At 37.1% G+C, this 15,602-nt stretch overlaps 1 protein-coding gene across 2 annotated transcripts in view; it reads left to right on the forward strand.

Annotated features, from left to right (window-relative positions):
* Window positions 1–15,602, forward strand: part of LOC136257625 (uncharacterized) — a 194,532-nt gene that overhangs the window by 145,094 nt on the left and 33,836 nt on the right. For both annotated transcript variants that reach the window (XM_066050878.1, XM_066050879.1), the window contains exon 2: window positions 5,029–5,091. In XM_066050878.1, coding sequence (XP_065906950.1) covers window positions 5,040–5,091 — 52 coding nt within the window. In that variant the 5' untranslated portion in view covers window positions 5,029–5,039. The remainder of the gene's footprint in view (window positions 1–5,028; window positions 5,092–15,602) is intronic.

Genomic DNA, 15,602 nt, shown 5'->3' on the forward strand with positions numbered 1-15,602 from the left:
AGACAAGAATGATAGTGGGATACAACTGCAAAATAACAATCCAGCAGGGAGTTAAACAGCAAACACAGCTGCCCTTAAACTCCTCAGATATGATCCACACCACAGGGTTCAGAAGCAATAGATAAACAATCACACAACTCAACAACAGTTAAATGCTAGTGGAGTATACTAATACTTTAATGGCTCTTATTACAATTTCTAAGTATGCATCATCTATCACTATAGTGTCTTTGTTCATCATACTTGTCACTATGCTATTTGCTACCAATCAGTAGAATTCTAGTAGTGCCACACCTGACTCTCTATTAGAGTAACTCAATGCCACTAACTACCGCATAGTTGAAAAATTTCCAGGGACAAAACTGTCATGAAACTAATTTTTGCATTTTTTTAAAAAATTCATGGAATTCTAAAAACAGTTTGTGGACATTTTTACATTGTTTTGCTAAGGTAATAGAATATGTAACTCCATACATTTCACAATTGTAGTAATGCTAAATTGAAAAAGTTTCCTCCCTCAAAAATGTCTGGCTATACAGTATGCTAGTTGTCACTAAAGCTCAAGGAAATCATCAATGTATTAGATAATCAATAGAATCCACTGAAATCAATCTGTTGTGCTGAGGCATACAAAGTCACAAAGCTACATAGAAGGTCAGGAGTTATCAATGTAATATCCATGTTTAGACTACCACAAGAAATTTGATTGGCTGAAAACGTGGTCTCTAAATCCCGTAGAGCCACATTTATGTCCAATAGAGACCATGCTCTGAGGCGATACAAAATATGATAATTACGCACCTATAACATCAACAGCTGTGCTGAAATAGAGGGAAGTGTAATGGGCTTGTTTGTACTAATCAACACTACATTTCTTGTGTACAAGCAGCTGTCAAAGCACAACAACAGCAACAATGAGTTGCAGTCCAGTACTTCGAAACATATAGCATGTGCTTGTAACATTGGCAACGCATGGGCATTTAAATGGGTAGCAACAGCCACATTGAGAAGGTGTAGAGGATTTTTCTAGTAATTAGCGATACATTTCTCGTTTACAAGCAGCTATCAACTCAAGGTACAATAACGAGTTGTAATCTAAATAAGTTAGACGTCAAGAACCACTGGGTTCTACGGGATTTAGAAAACCCTCAGGCCTTTAGTAGTGCGCTTGGGCACTACAGCCCAGGACCTTCAAGTTTTCTAAATCCTGTAGAACCCTGGTTCTTGACATCTAACTATTATTTAAACACCTTGATAAATTTTCAGTATTTCATTGAATTAAGTTACAATTAAAAACTTTAATGTGTCATTGAATTGCCTTATTTTTTAAGATTATACTTGTAGAAACTAGAATTTTTTGGAGTTGGGCACACTTGCCATGGATGTAGTTCTGTATGGAGTGTTTATGGATGTTGTCATGATTTGTCCAGTTTCAACTATTGTAAATATTTCCTATGGTGTTTACCACTGCTAGCAAACATCTGTAATGTAACTTTTTCGCTTTGGGGCTTGTGATTCTTTTCTTGTTTGTCAAAGTTGTACATATGCCACCATTCTGTCAATGTTTGTTTTAGCTTCTATGTTGTTAGAATACATGTATGTGTGTGGTTTCAACCCAATGGTCAAAATGAAAGAAAGCTCACTGATCTGCTATGTCCCCTGAGGGAGGCATTGCAGATCAGTGACCATTAGTGAGATCTGCCATGCCACTCAGGTGTGTGTGATCATTAGTGAGGTGTGCTTGGTGGTGACTAGATATGTAGATGCCTATCTGCTATATAGCAAGTCTCTAATCATTTTTGGAAATCTCTCCAGAGGTTTCTTAGAACCTCATTATATCAAAAGATCTAAATTAAATTAGAGTATTAAGTACTTGAATAACATGCATCATAAAAGTATAGAACAGATCATGATTTTTTATGTCACTTATGTTTATATTTCAGTTTCTTTCTGATGTGAAAAATTGTTATGTTTATTTTTTTATCATCTACTGTATGTACAATATCCTTACTACTTTGCATTGGTCACTCTATAGGGAAGCATTAACAAGTGATTTGCCCGATATATATGTATGAGCATGAGGGCCAAAGACCCGATTGTGAGTGAGTACATTTCAGTCAAATCACAAGTGTCCATATTACAACTAATACATTCCACTTGGGTGGCTCGCCTGTAAGTGTGGGAAACTACAGGAAGCTTTACGAGTGTATATGGGACCATGTGAATTTCAATTATGAATTATGTAAGAACATGACAAGGTGTTGCTAAGGCCATACGTAAGTGTATCAACACGAGCATGCAGAAAGCTTTGATTGTGGGTGTGCAATTAAATGCAGAAAGCTGGAACATGAACTCATAATGACGTTTCAAGTTTAACTTTACTAGCTATGAATAAACTAAAGTAGTGAATATGTTTACAGTGCTAATGGCCTAATACCATTCCCAGTGCTACACATGAGTGACGTCAATGTGACCAGACCTGCAAAAAGGGGTCTCGTAGTCTTTCCAAATTTCCAAGTTTGACGAGTCATAACTCATCATTTGGTTAACCTATTGTCTTAAAAATTGCATCCAAGACTAGTACTATGTTATGTGTGTAAAGTGACCAAATTTCAGGCTGGTACCATACTCACAAGTCAAGTTATGGATTGCTGAGTACATGCAATTGTAAAGGCTATATATAGACCCCTTTTCACAGATCCGGTCACATATAAAGGTGAAAATGCGAGCTCGTTTAAGAACACTACTAAAGTACTTACTTTTCTAGCCATGAATAAACTAAATATATTACAACTCTAATGGTCAAATCAATTAAGTGCAGCGAATGCTATATTATGTGACATCACACCAGGCTAGTGAATAATGCGAAACTCAATTAATCATTACTATAAATGACTTTGTAAACTGCCTAAATGAAAACAGCCAGATTGATTGTATCTTCCTAGATTTCTCAAAAGCATTTGACAGAGTGCCTCACAATAGACTTTGCAACAAGCTGTCTTACTATGGAATCAGTGGCTCCCTTTTGTTATGGATAAAGCATTATCTTTTCAACAGACATCACACAGTAACTATAGATGGAACTAGCAGTTACTCTACATCTGGCATACCCCAAGGAACAGTATTAGCCCTGTACCTTTTCTGTATTTTGATATACCCCTAAATGTCTCCTCAAAGATTAAACTATATGCCGATGATATTTTACTGCATCGTACTATAAATTCTGAAGCAGATTGCTCCCTTTTACAGAAAAACATTAACAACCTTATTAAATGGTCTAAAGACTGGCAACTTCTTTTCAACTTTGATAAATGTGAATTGCTCTATATCACTAACAAGTACTCTCCTATAGTTACAACCTACTACATGGACTCTAAAATTATAAAACAAGTCTCATCAGTGCAATATCTAGGATTAACTATCAATGAAAAGCTACTTTGGGGAAAATATATCTCCAACATTACAAAAAAGGTCAATTCTGCTTTGGGGTTCTTACACAGAAATTTAAGAAACTGTCCTACCCACATTAAAATCTCCTGCTACAGATCCTTGGTCATACTGATTCTTGGATATGCATGCACAATATGGGATCCTCATACCCTTAAAGATACTAACCAAATTGAGAAAATTCAACGACGCGCAGCTAGATTTGTATATAACAACTACTCATGGACAACAAGTGTAACTGGACTTTTACAAAACTTACAATGGCAGAGTCTCAAATCAAGAAGAAAAGTCACCATGATTTTTTAAAATTGTTCATAATTTATTATCCACTCCTCATAGCCTTTACCTCACCCCAAGCAATTCAAACACAAAACATCACAACTACACTTATCAGCGTCCCTAATACCAACCCCACCTGATCAAATGGACTCAAACTTTACAAAAATCGCTTCAACACTGCTATTAGAAGTCATAGTTTTTCACAGAGAATCGTCAATGATTGGAGCGCCTTACCCCACAAAATTATATCTGCACCTAATGTACTGATCTTTAAGACTAAATTAGATGTATTTTTGTATGACCGCTGGTTTGATTTTATTTAGATGTATTGAGATTGGTTTTGTAAGACTTTGTCTTTCCTTGTACCAATTAACAAATACTAATATTTAAAAGTTAATAGCCACCTCCATTCTTTTTTCCCATCAGCCATCAGACTATGGAACAACCTAGACTATGAATCAGTTAACCAATCTTCTGTGCAGCAGTTTAAGAATAGTTTAGTCAATCATGCATTGTAATTGTATTTTTAGTTTAGCACACCGCACTTTTGTAACTTTGCATGCACCACATGCACCTTATATTTGTGTTGTGCCTATACTCTAGGCTTGAGCCAATTATGCTTTGAAAATTGCCTATTATGCTTTTGAACAGTGCTCAGTCTATTATGCTCAAAATTATGCTCTCAAAATTAAGATTATGCTTGAGAGCTGACTGTTTTATTAGAGTATATTTGCATTTCCTGACTGCTGTATTAGAGTAAGTGACTGCTCTTTTAGATTATCTTGATCTTATTTCCATAAAGTGTGAATAATCAGTCAAAAAATAGTAAAATAATAACACTGCAAAGTTTTTGATATGAAATGCAGTAATAATGTGCAGTGTGCTCATGTTGTGCAGTATTTTTGGCACACACATTGTGTGTTTTAATTAAAATTCTTGAAAATCATCCTATTATGCTGGCATAATGATTGATGCTTTTGCTAGCCTAGTATGCTTGAAATTATGCCAGCATAATTGGCACAAGCCTACTATACTCCCCCTTGAGGTTTTGTACACTATTGAATAATAATAATACTATTTGAAATCTGCATTAATTTTTTCATTTACCTTTCCCTCTTGTTTTAATAGTGTCCAAAACACAGGATTTAATGTATTCCTAATGCATGGGTAAACCACCAGTTCTGATACGTATATAGGTACAGTATATCCACAAGCTTGTACATACATGCATCCATTCCTTTCAGAAAATGAAAAGGGTGGGTATTTTGATAACATGACTATATATTTGTATTCACATTACAGCAATTGGTGATATGGACCTCATCTGTTTAGTAGTTGTACTGGTGTGCAGTGTAACATATTCAGGTGAGAAAAGCATAAATTTATATTAAATTTTGTGTGATTAATTTCTGTTTCAAACAGTGGTAGATTTTGAGAACTTTTTAGAACTTTTTAGAACAGTATGTACTAGCAGCTTATCTCTCTCCAGCATTGTTTTACAGTTCATGTCTTATCATTAAGGCTTTTATAGAAGGATTTTATAAAAGCTATAGGAGTAATAATGCTTTTTTTTAATTTAGAGATACTCCTAAAATACTTTTATGACATTTTAGTTTTATTTAGTGGAATTAGTAGACTTTTTACTCACAGGCTAACTAAATAACTTTCAGATGCATTCAGACCAACATAACCCAACAGATAAAGCTACAGGCTTGATTTTACTGTTAGACATTACTTCATGCAGCCAAACAGGTGCCTTTTGGCATAATTATTGTAGTACATACAATGCATGCATTATGAACTTTACTCTGTCCTCCTTTGTGTCCCATTTCTTTTCACTGACAGAGAAGGTGGTTGATTCATGCTAATGTAATAATAGTTAAATTGTCTGTAATTTCCACACCGTTCCTTGATGTAAGTAGATTGGCTATAGGCTAGTTGCTTCGTATATTGTTCTCTGTGTGTAGCACTGTGTAACGGGCATAGTATAGTCAGAACCTATGCAAAATACCTACTTTGCCTACTAGTACAGGAGTACATATTTCAAACAATATTGTAGCCTCACATATCTGCCACTATTCTTCCTTTGATGTGATGTTATGGAAGTTCGCTAATGTTATAAAAGTATAGAAATTTACAATTTGTATAGAGGCTGAAACCGTAAAAAAGATTGATCAAGACTTACGGTAGTGAGTCGCGAGGCCAAGAAGCACAAAGCGTGCGCCCACAATAATAATAATAAACACGCGACCACTACTGTGAGTCATTTACATGAGGGATCGATTACACAATCTTTTAAAATCCGCATGGCGAAATCTCAGCCTTACTAAAAGATTCCGCCTCGAAACCAGGGGCATGTAACTTTTGTATAATAAGTAACTACCACACGAAAAGTCAGGCGAATTGTTGGAGTAGTTTGTTCCATCGTCCACCCATTTACAATGCATTAATTAAATTATTTATTCAAATGTACATTGTTCTTTTTTTCATTTGCTTCGTCATCGCATCCCGTTGGAGCGATTTTCTTTCAACCATGAAGTTGTACTGTATTGTCACTGATTTGTTTTAAATTCTGATTCGCCACGGTATGCCTCCACTGACTTGTTATAGCATGACTCCGGCCCATGCTGGCAGGGCCGTACATAGCTATAGCCAGCTGTTTCATACCCGCTGTAGTTATATAGTTGAAGTAACTTACTGCTACATTACCCGTGCACGTCTTTAATCCCGCTCCAGCCCTTCAGTGCCTGTGAAACTTCAGTGTTCACTTAAAAAGCCAGCATCAGTGCATCACCTTTCAGCACTTAACCCACAATTATAGAAACTCTTTAATGATAGCATGAATATACTGTAATAGTAAACATTTACATTATGATGATCCCATAAAATTAAAAAAAATGACTACAATAGCACAAGAAGCCAGATACACTAGTGTTTGGCTATGAAGTACCACCAAGAGTTCATAATATAGTAGTGGGGTCTTGGTAGCTACTACATATTAATTTTTCTTCACCATTTGCGTGATTTGTCCATTGACCATAAACTCACCCGCCAACAGTCACAACATCAATATCCACCCTGCATATACAGAAAGGGATACAGTATGGTAAGGTACAGCTAACTAAAAACATGTAATCATATAGTCAGGCTAACATGTCAACAAACACTTAATTCCACTATTATGATTATTGTTAAAGTGAGCATCCCACATAGCCATTCCCAAGATGTATTCAGCATACTGCAGCAGCTGATGACCAATTTTGGAATATATTACTGATTTGTTTGGTGGTTCTCACCTACATAGTTGACATAACAATTTTTGTTGCTAGGAGACATAAACTAGGAGAGACTAATGGTTATAGCATAATGGTAAACAAGTTACACAACAGCAAAGGAAATTTTATAAACTAGCAGTGATTGGATAGTTGATAGATAAAAGTAGAAGACAATTTGTAGTTTTTCCAGTCCTGATTGTTTGAGAATAAGCACATTAGCTGAAAAAAGCATGAAAAAAGCAAGACAGACTAAATTTCAACACAAGGTTTATGATGTAAACTCATTATGCACCTACCAATGTGTTACCCCACCACCCCCCTTGGATGTAAAGCCTGTAAATGGGGCTTTACAAGGCAAATTGACATGAAACTGCTGCTTCACTATGGGGCATTTGACAATCATTCATTAAACAACCAAGTATTTTTTCTACGCTATGTCAAATCCCCCACGTTGCAACTGGAGTCAATGGTGGGAATTTGACACAATAGGTTTGTCCTACCATGGGGCATTTAACATTCGGTTGTGCCCACTATAGCCCTATATATTCCCGAAGGGGGGGGAGGATTATTAGGGAAATACATTGATATGTGCATTATATATAATATGGTGCATCTACTGGGGTAAGTAGATTAAGCCTGTACCTTGCGGGCCTAAGCATGTTCCTCTCCTGCTCTGAAAAATAATCTTTTATTGCCTGCCCCTAACTGGAGTTTGCCTGACACCTTCAACATCACAAAAAGCTATCTAAAATGGTTAATTTAACAATACTCAACAATTATATCAGAGTATACCAGTGCTCGAAATAACGTTCGACAACCGGACATTATCCGGACAATACACGGAATGTCTGGATAAGTTCCTATTTATCCGGACAAATTGTCCAGATACAACAGAGCCAGTGAAGATACTGCTATAGCAATGGTCACGGAAGTAGCAAAGAAAACGGTGGAGAAGTTGGTGTCTGAAATGATAAAAGTCTTCGGACGATACAATGGTTGTGGTTTGAACTCGGGTTTGAAACAGCGTCTGGTGATCCGGAGCACGTGACCATGTAAAAAATGTGAAGTGTTTAATGATAAGCTCTGCTCAATGCGACACTATAGGTAGGCTGGCCTTTATTGAAGGTATGACCAATATTGGCGCTTTGACCATCAAGGATCATGTGGCAACTGATATGCACAAGCGAGCAATGGAATTGGAGGCCAAGAAAGCAGCCAGTAGCTTAATGGAATATGCACCAATTGCATGCATAAGGGAAATGGCTCAAGCCAACCTTAGCAAAGCTGCCAGGTTGAAGATTAAAAGAAAAATGGATATTGCTTACACAATCGCTAAAGAAAATCTTCACTATTAAAGATGGGTACTATTTGTGAGTTTACATTAGCTATGACCATATCACTTACTATAATTATCAGTGTAATAATACATTCAATAATTGTAACATTTTATTGATATTATTAAAAGATACAAATTGTCATTGTACAATAACATGAACTTGTTTCCTGTCAAAAAAAATTAATCATACATCTGTATAACGGTAAAATGTTTGTACATGATTCACAAGTTAAACTTACCCTTTGAAAATGCTTTCAAATGTGATCTCAAACATTGTAATTTTTAAAAATGTTCTGGGGTGTGGGGGGCATGCCCCAAGACCCCCTAGAATTAGCATGCTGAAGTACATTTTGAATGTGACTGGACAACCACAATTAATGACAGGTCATTGGTGACTTTGTCCAGACATTTTGACAGCGGACACTATTTCGAGCACTGAAGTATACATAACTCCATATATCTGCCCAGTTACTATATAGTAGGGTCCAGATCTGCTTATATTATTATCACATCAATTAATCGATGCATAGTAATTACTGCCTACTGTATGTACGCATTGAGCTGAGCCCTCAAAAATATTAACTCATTTGTAGTATTGACTTACCCGCTAATCATTCAAATGCCTGACACATTATTTATAGCCAAAGTTTTCACCATACATTATAGGAAGCCATAAAAGTATATAGCCTATTAACCTTTCCTGAACTGTTGGTGGAAGCACTTGTTTGCTCTTGACATCTTTGTTGTCATCACCAACCATCTTGGTTGGTTGAAACGTTGAGAAAATATCCTCTTCCATTTTTAGCTGTTTTCTCAGGGTTCAGCTCAACTTGTACGCGGTCTGACCCACGCAGCTAGAACAAGCCAGCTACGAGCCTCTGGCAACGGGGTGTCACATCGGCTCACGCTATAGATAGTTCTGTGATCGCGGTCAAGTGTTGACCGGCAAATTTTCACCTTGACCTTTGACTTGCAGCATTTATCGTCTTTGACCTTAGACTTGAGCATTTCTTGTCGAACTTTTGACCTCCACTTATTTCTCTATTTTCCTAATACGCACCTGCGCTTGTAACCTAGTATAATACTTTCTTAGTGCATGCTACCAGCAGCTGGGAGAGAAAAATCATTATAATTACAGCGAAATGCCTGTTGGAGCTTTAAAACATCTTCTTGGAGATCCTTACTTCTTGTGAGTTATGTATAATTTCGTAAAATTGATAGTAGCTATGTATAGTTTTCGATTGTGGGTTTCAAACCTTCCGTATCGTTTTGACCCTTGACCCACTGTAAGAGCTATTTTGTGGCCTTGACCGTTGAGTTAGAGTTTGACCGCGGTCGCAGATCGACCTACAGCAAGAGCCTGAGTGACACCCCCTTGCTCTGGCCTACACAAGCATAGTATATAATCCCAGGAATCTACTATGGCATGGGAGATTCAGTCCTGTCTAAAAATACGACGGTAGTTATATAGCCGTTTACAACGACTTAGCTATACACAAACTTACCCGGCAATTTGCTGGGAGAATAGTGTGATGCATTCAGTGCCGTCAAGCTTCATGTCCATTCCGAGGCATACATTCAGCAACAACTCGCAGCTGATTCAGCTCCACTTGTCACGCACAGATTTCGTTATATCACCAACCCACTGCTTCCGTCGACTGCTTCAGCAAGAACAGTTAAGACCGTAGCCTCGACTTTGCCTGTTCTTATTTACATGAAACACCATGTGAGACATCACGTGAGTCCTTGTGGGAATTTGAACATTATTTTCAACTTGAATGAATTTTCTCTTAGCAAGTCACTTTTAGTAGCGCTTCTAAACACTGAATTTGGAAGCTTTTGCTACTAATTTAGTTAGCTAATCTGTTGCTGAAGCTGTTATTATGCATGCATGCATGCAGTGTCCAAGGCAGTGTCTCCTATGTATTATGATACCTAACTGTATGTTCTCTAGTCAACAAAACGTAGTGATATCCTGTGCCAAAAGCAGTCCAGCTGTAAAAAAAGCGAGGCAAAGAATGTACAAGTACATGTTCATGGAGTAACTACAACCAAAAGACATGATATCAAAATCTGGCCAAGAAAGCATTTACAGTATAGGCACTTTTGTGCATTCATTTTCTATATGCTTCACATTATCACATCCAGCTAGCTGTACATGTGTACTTACAATATAAACAATACTACTGAGATGATTAAAGATATTACACTGCATTGTTACCAAAATTAATTTAACTAAAAATTTACAATTATTTTCTACTTGGCCATCTTTTTGCACTGTATATTACAATAAAAAGATAGCCAAGTAGAAACTAATTGTAATTTTTAGTTAAATTAATTTTGGTAACAATGCAGTGTAATATCTTTAATCATCTCAGTAGTATTGTTTATATTGCAAGCACACATGTACAGCTAGCTGGATGTGATAATGTGAAGCATATAGAAAATGAATGCACAAAAGTGCCTATACTGTAAATGCTTTCTTGGCCAGATTTTGATATCATGTCTTTTGGTTGTAGTTACTCCATGAACATGTACTTGTGCATTCTTGGCCTCACCTTTTTTTACAGCTGGGCTGTTTTTGGCACAGGTATAGTTTACTCTAATAGAACTATCAAAATATCCTAATAAAGCAGTCAAAACACTTCATAAAAGCATGTTCATAAAAGTAGTCTAAAAACAAAAAAACAATGGCTACAGCGTGAATTGGACCACTGATCTCTTACTGTGAGAGCTGCTATCTTATCACTGTATACCACATGTCTAAATGTTGGTTATAAATGTGACTGGATTTCGGAAAAACGATCCAAATCGCACATTAGAAGTTTCGAGATAAATGGTTTTAAAGAATTCAAGCCAGCATAGCTCTCCAGGGATAGCAAGCACATGCACGTATGAAATTTACACAAAAGATGCATCAATCTGTTACCTTTCAGACCACTTCCAGTACTTGTAGCTGCTTGTAGAGTTTCCCGCCAGATAAGATAGAAAATCTGAGCTGTTGGACAAGTGAAGTAGTATCACGAGTGCTCACAAAGGGGTGGGGGGTGGCGGGGTGGGCAAGGGTTAGACCTCAAAATGGAGACAGACCGCAATTGGAGTCCAGAGACAAGATTACAGGGCCATGCTGGCTCCTTAGTGGTTAATGTGTAGCAAAATCTACACAAAAAACGTCTGGCCAACATTGTCAGGCTGTCCACCAGTGGACTACTGATTCTTGCCAAGCCAGGTCCTTCGCAAGGCCTAAAACCGCCATCCGAGCTCTACACACACCCCATGTAGAAAAGACGTCTGTTGAAACCATCCTCAAGTAGTTTGGGTGGTGCTGAGTATCAAAACTACTAGTACAATAATGTAGCTATCCACTGGGGTGTTAGTTTGATTTTGCCTCATGTGCGATTTGGATCAGTTTTGTAAAATCTGGTCACAAATGCTGTATGTTTATTAACCAGTAGTCAACAGTTTTTATTCTATAAACATAGATATTATAGCTTACAAAACGGGTTTGGAAACTGATGACATCACATAACTAATGTGTGTTATGGGCAGCTGGTTGCAATATTGTTCATTAGAGTAATGTAGGGAGCGCCTGTCCTTAATTGTGTTTACTTGTTAGTGAAAACAATGCAGAAACAGCAAGCATGTTCTCTCAGACTTGGTATGGTTGCTCCAGGTGTTGGTCCACCTGTCCATACCATACATTACTTCAGCTGTTACATCACTTCTGTTGACTTAACATTGATAATTAATAAACTATGTTGTAGTGTTTAGCTATGTGCATGGATTGTCTGTGTAGTCTGCTAAGAGCAGTGGCAAATTATAAGGGGACTTCAGTGGTACACATCTCATCAAGTGCTGATGAGCCTCAGAAGGCAAGGATGCAGTATAATGGTACGCATCGGCTACCTAGTGCACATTTTTCTTCTCAGTCAGCCACACAAGTGTTTTCCATGTATACCGCTGCCAGTCACCTCAGGTAGTTATAGTAAACAGTGTTTAAAACATACTGAAGTGTTAACAGGCTGTGAACAAAGTCAACAACACACATGCTATAAATCATGCTCCTGCAGGAGCTACTTCATCCAACTGGGTGGCAATAGTAAGAATGGTGGAAGATTTCATCTGCTGTGTTTCATAACAGTTTACAGTTTTCAGTTACAGGTTTCTGACTCCCTGCTTCATAGGCTTACTGTTAGCCTCCTTGTAAGTCCTTAGAGGGATAGTTGTCTAATAATAACAGGTACCAGGGGCGGATCCAGGAGAGGGGCTTTGGGGGCTGAAGCCCCCCCTTCACTTTTAGGCTTTACTTAATCAATATATTCTGAGGATTATAATGAAATTTTGTCTTAACATAATTGTATGATCACTAATAATACAAATACTCATAAAACCACCTTATAAACATCTTTCCAAGGTATTATCAGTGGATTTATGCTAAAGTTTATGTAACAAGGACCCGGATTAACATTGGAGGTGTACAAGATCGAGATACTCTAATAGAGCAGTCAGCTAACTACTCTAATAGAACATTCACTGGAAGAATATAGTTGGTTCTGTTATGGAATTTTTGCAAATCTACCTGCACCTATACACACAATGAAGTGCATTGGTCTGTTTACAAGGCTTGATTCATCTACTTGTGTAGTTAATATGTATAGCAATACTTAATTCAGGTACACAATTTCCATTGAAAATGCTCTCAGATTCAATCTCGTATCATTCAAATTTCAAATTTTTCCATTTTCAACATTATAATTCTAACATGCACCTATTGTTGTGCAATTGTGAGAGGGGTGCATCATGTACTTGGTTGTCAGTACCTACCCAAACTTTTCCATTAACAAAATGCTTCAGTGAGCCATACTTATATAATCTAAAGGCAGTATATAAATATCTACAGGCAGAAATATGAATTTTATGTGGAAATGTCTCCAAATTGCAGTATTTTAGCATCTATTTTTTTTTAAATTTCCTGGGAAGGCATGCCCCCAGACCCCCCTATTCCAGCATGCTTCCACACCTCTACCCAAGAGATTAGTAGATCTGCCCCTGGGTACAACCTTTCATTCACAGAAGTATTCCTAAATGCAAATGTAAAAAGCTCAACCTTATACTTTACAAACATACAGTACAAAAAAAAAAACAGAACAAAAAACAGAATTTATGTTATGTTTAAAATGACACTGATCCTTTTATTTTAGTTGTCAGATATAAGACATTGAGGAGGGTTGTTCTGGAAACACAGTAGCAGTACTACAATGAAAAATTAATTTATTATCTGTACTTTCCAGTATATAGTAGTAACACCTGACGTCACAGTAATTACATAATCACTTCCATGGGACAGAAAATGTATGCATCTAACCTCAGGTTTGTTGAAACTGTCTTTCTAAATGTGACCATGTTACCAGGAGCATGGAAACAAGTAGTGTAAGAGATATTTTAGTGCAGGGTTATGCTGGGCAAGTTCAAAAAAATGTGTGGGCACAGGGATTTTGACACTTTCAAAAATGCAATAGAAGAGTCGTCCCCACAACATTTATATCAATAAATCAACATACAATAATTATTTCATTATTTCTTACTGAAATGTTGTTTGGTGACAATCAATTTTTTGAGCTTATCCTTGTAAATAACCTGATGTCCATTGCACCACGGAATTTGCCGTTACGTATTTATTGGACGTAAAAGTTATCCCTCTATGGGATAAAATTACCTTTTTCAACTGTGGTGGGGACTAGACAATCCCTATTCCCCAGTAGTGGGGCTTAGCTCTTGCAAACTGTCAAATACCCCATACATATGGAGTGGTATGGGCTTCATGTTGATAGATGCATAACTTTCACCATGACCAGTATTTAATAATTTGACTACATAACCTCAAATACCAACTCTTGCTTGGTTCTATTGCACTAATAAATAACTTCTATAGCCTTATATGTAGGTGTAGCATGTAATATAAATCATGACATACAGTTTAGGCATTACTGGCAAATTATGTTTGTTGTACAGGCACAATGGCTACAAAACAATTTCTGTGAACACAACAACAAATTATTAACCTCTTCAACCACACAAGGGAGCATAACTTGTCAGTGTAGATGGTTTTGTCTAACAGGTGCTTCGTCACCAGCGTAATTCGCCATAACACACCTTGTCCCCGCCATAACACACCTTGTCCACCCTTTTTGTACACATGTTAATGTGATGTCATCAGTTTCCAATCCCTTTTCTATAATATCTATGCTATAAACAAGAGCTTTTTATTCACTGCAAATTGCCTGTTTTGAATGTTGTGACTAAACAGTTGTTGTTTTAGTTGAAATGCTTCAAATTGTACTTCTAATAAATTTTGAGACATTATGAAAGCTAAATTTAAATGGCTCCAGCTTCAGGGTGGGGGGGGGGGGCAATACTGTGTATACGTATGTGTGTATATTTGGGGAAGCACATAGGCCTAGCCCTCCGGTGCCACCCCTTAAAATTTGGTAATATATAAATACCCTCTGTTGCCAGAGACTGGTCAGTCACCTACTAATTCCACCACTGCTTTTGACCCTACCCCAATCCCTGACATCACTACCAAAGCATAGGTGGACATTAGGGCAAGTTCATAAACTGTATGATTTAATCTGTAAAATCATTCTATGAAGTTCACCATTTAGCAGCTACAATGTATGCGTCATGGACTTACATACCTTTATCATCATTTGTGTCTTATGTATGCACATCTTGTGTTGGCTATTTACTGAAATTGTCTGTAATTTTTAAATTGATTGCAGAGGCACTTCTTATACTCTTCGTAACTCTGTGTAATGGAAAGAACACTGTTGAAAACATATGAATAGCCATATCTCTTTTCAGTATTTGATAGTCAGAGCACACGTTCAAATGGGAAATTAATTTATGATACGTATGTCTATTGCCATTCTTTCCTTTGATGTGGTATGAGTGGGTTCACCAGTCATCAAGACTCATGGTAGTGAGTTGCGTGGCCAAGGAAAGTAGGGCGTGCAACTACTGTGAGTTATTTACACGAACTACTAACTCTAATAGAATGCACACTTGAAACCTACCTTTAAAACTATTCTTTTGTAAAAAAAAAACCTTGCGATACAACAAAACTTTTGGTATATTGTTATATAAGCGTATTACTAAGTAAGTAATCTCTGTTATATTAACACCACATGAAATTTTGCTGAAAACGTCATATTCTCCTCCTTTGCATACTCGTTAGAAAGAGCCGCTCATTTTTTTTTTACCCT

This window comes from Dysidea avara, chromosome 6 (assembly GCF_963678975.1).
Source record: "Dysidea avara chromosome 6, odDysAvar1.4, whole genome shotgun sequence".
In the NCBI taxonomy this organism is placed as follows: Eukaryota; Metazoa; Porifera; class Demospongiae; order Dictyoceratida; family Dysideidae; genus Dysidea; species Dysidea avara.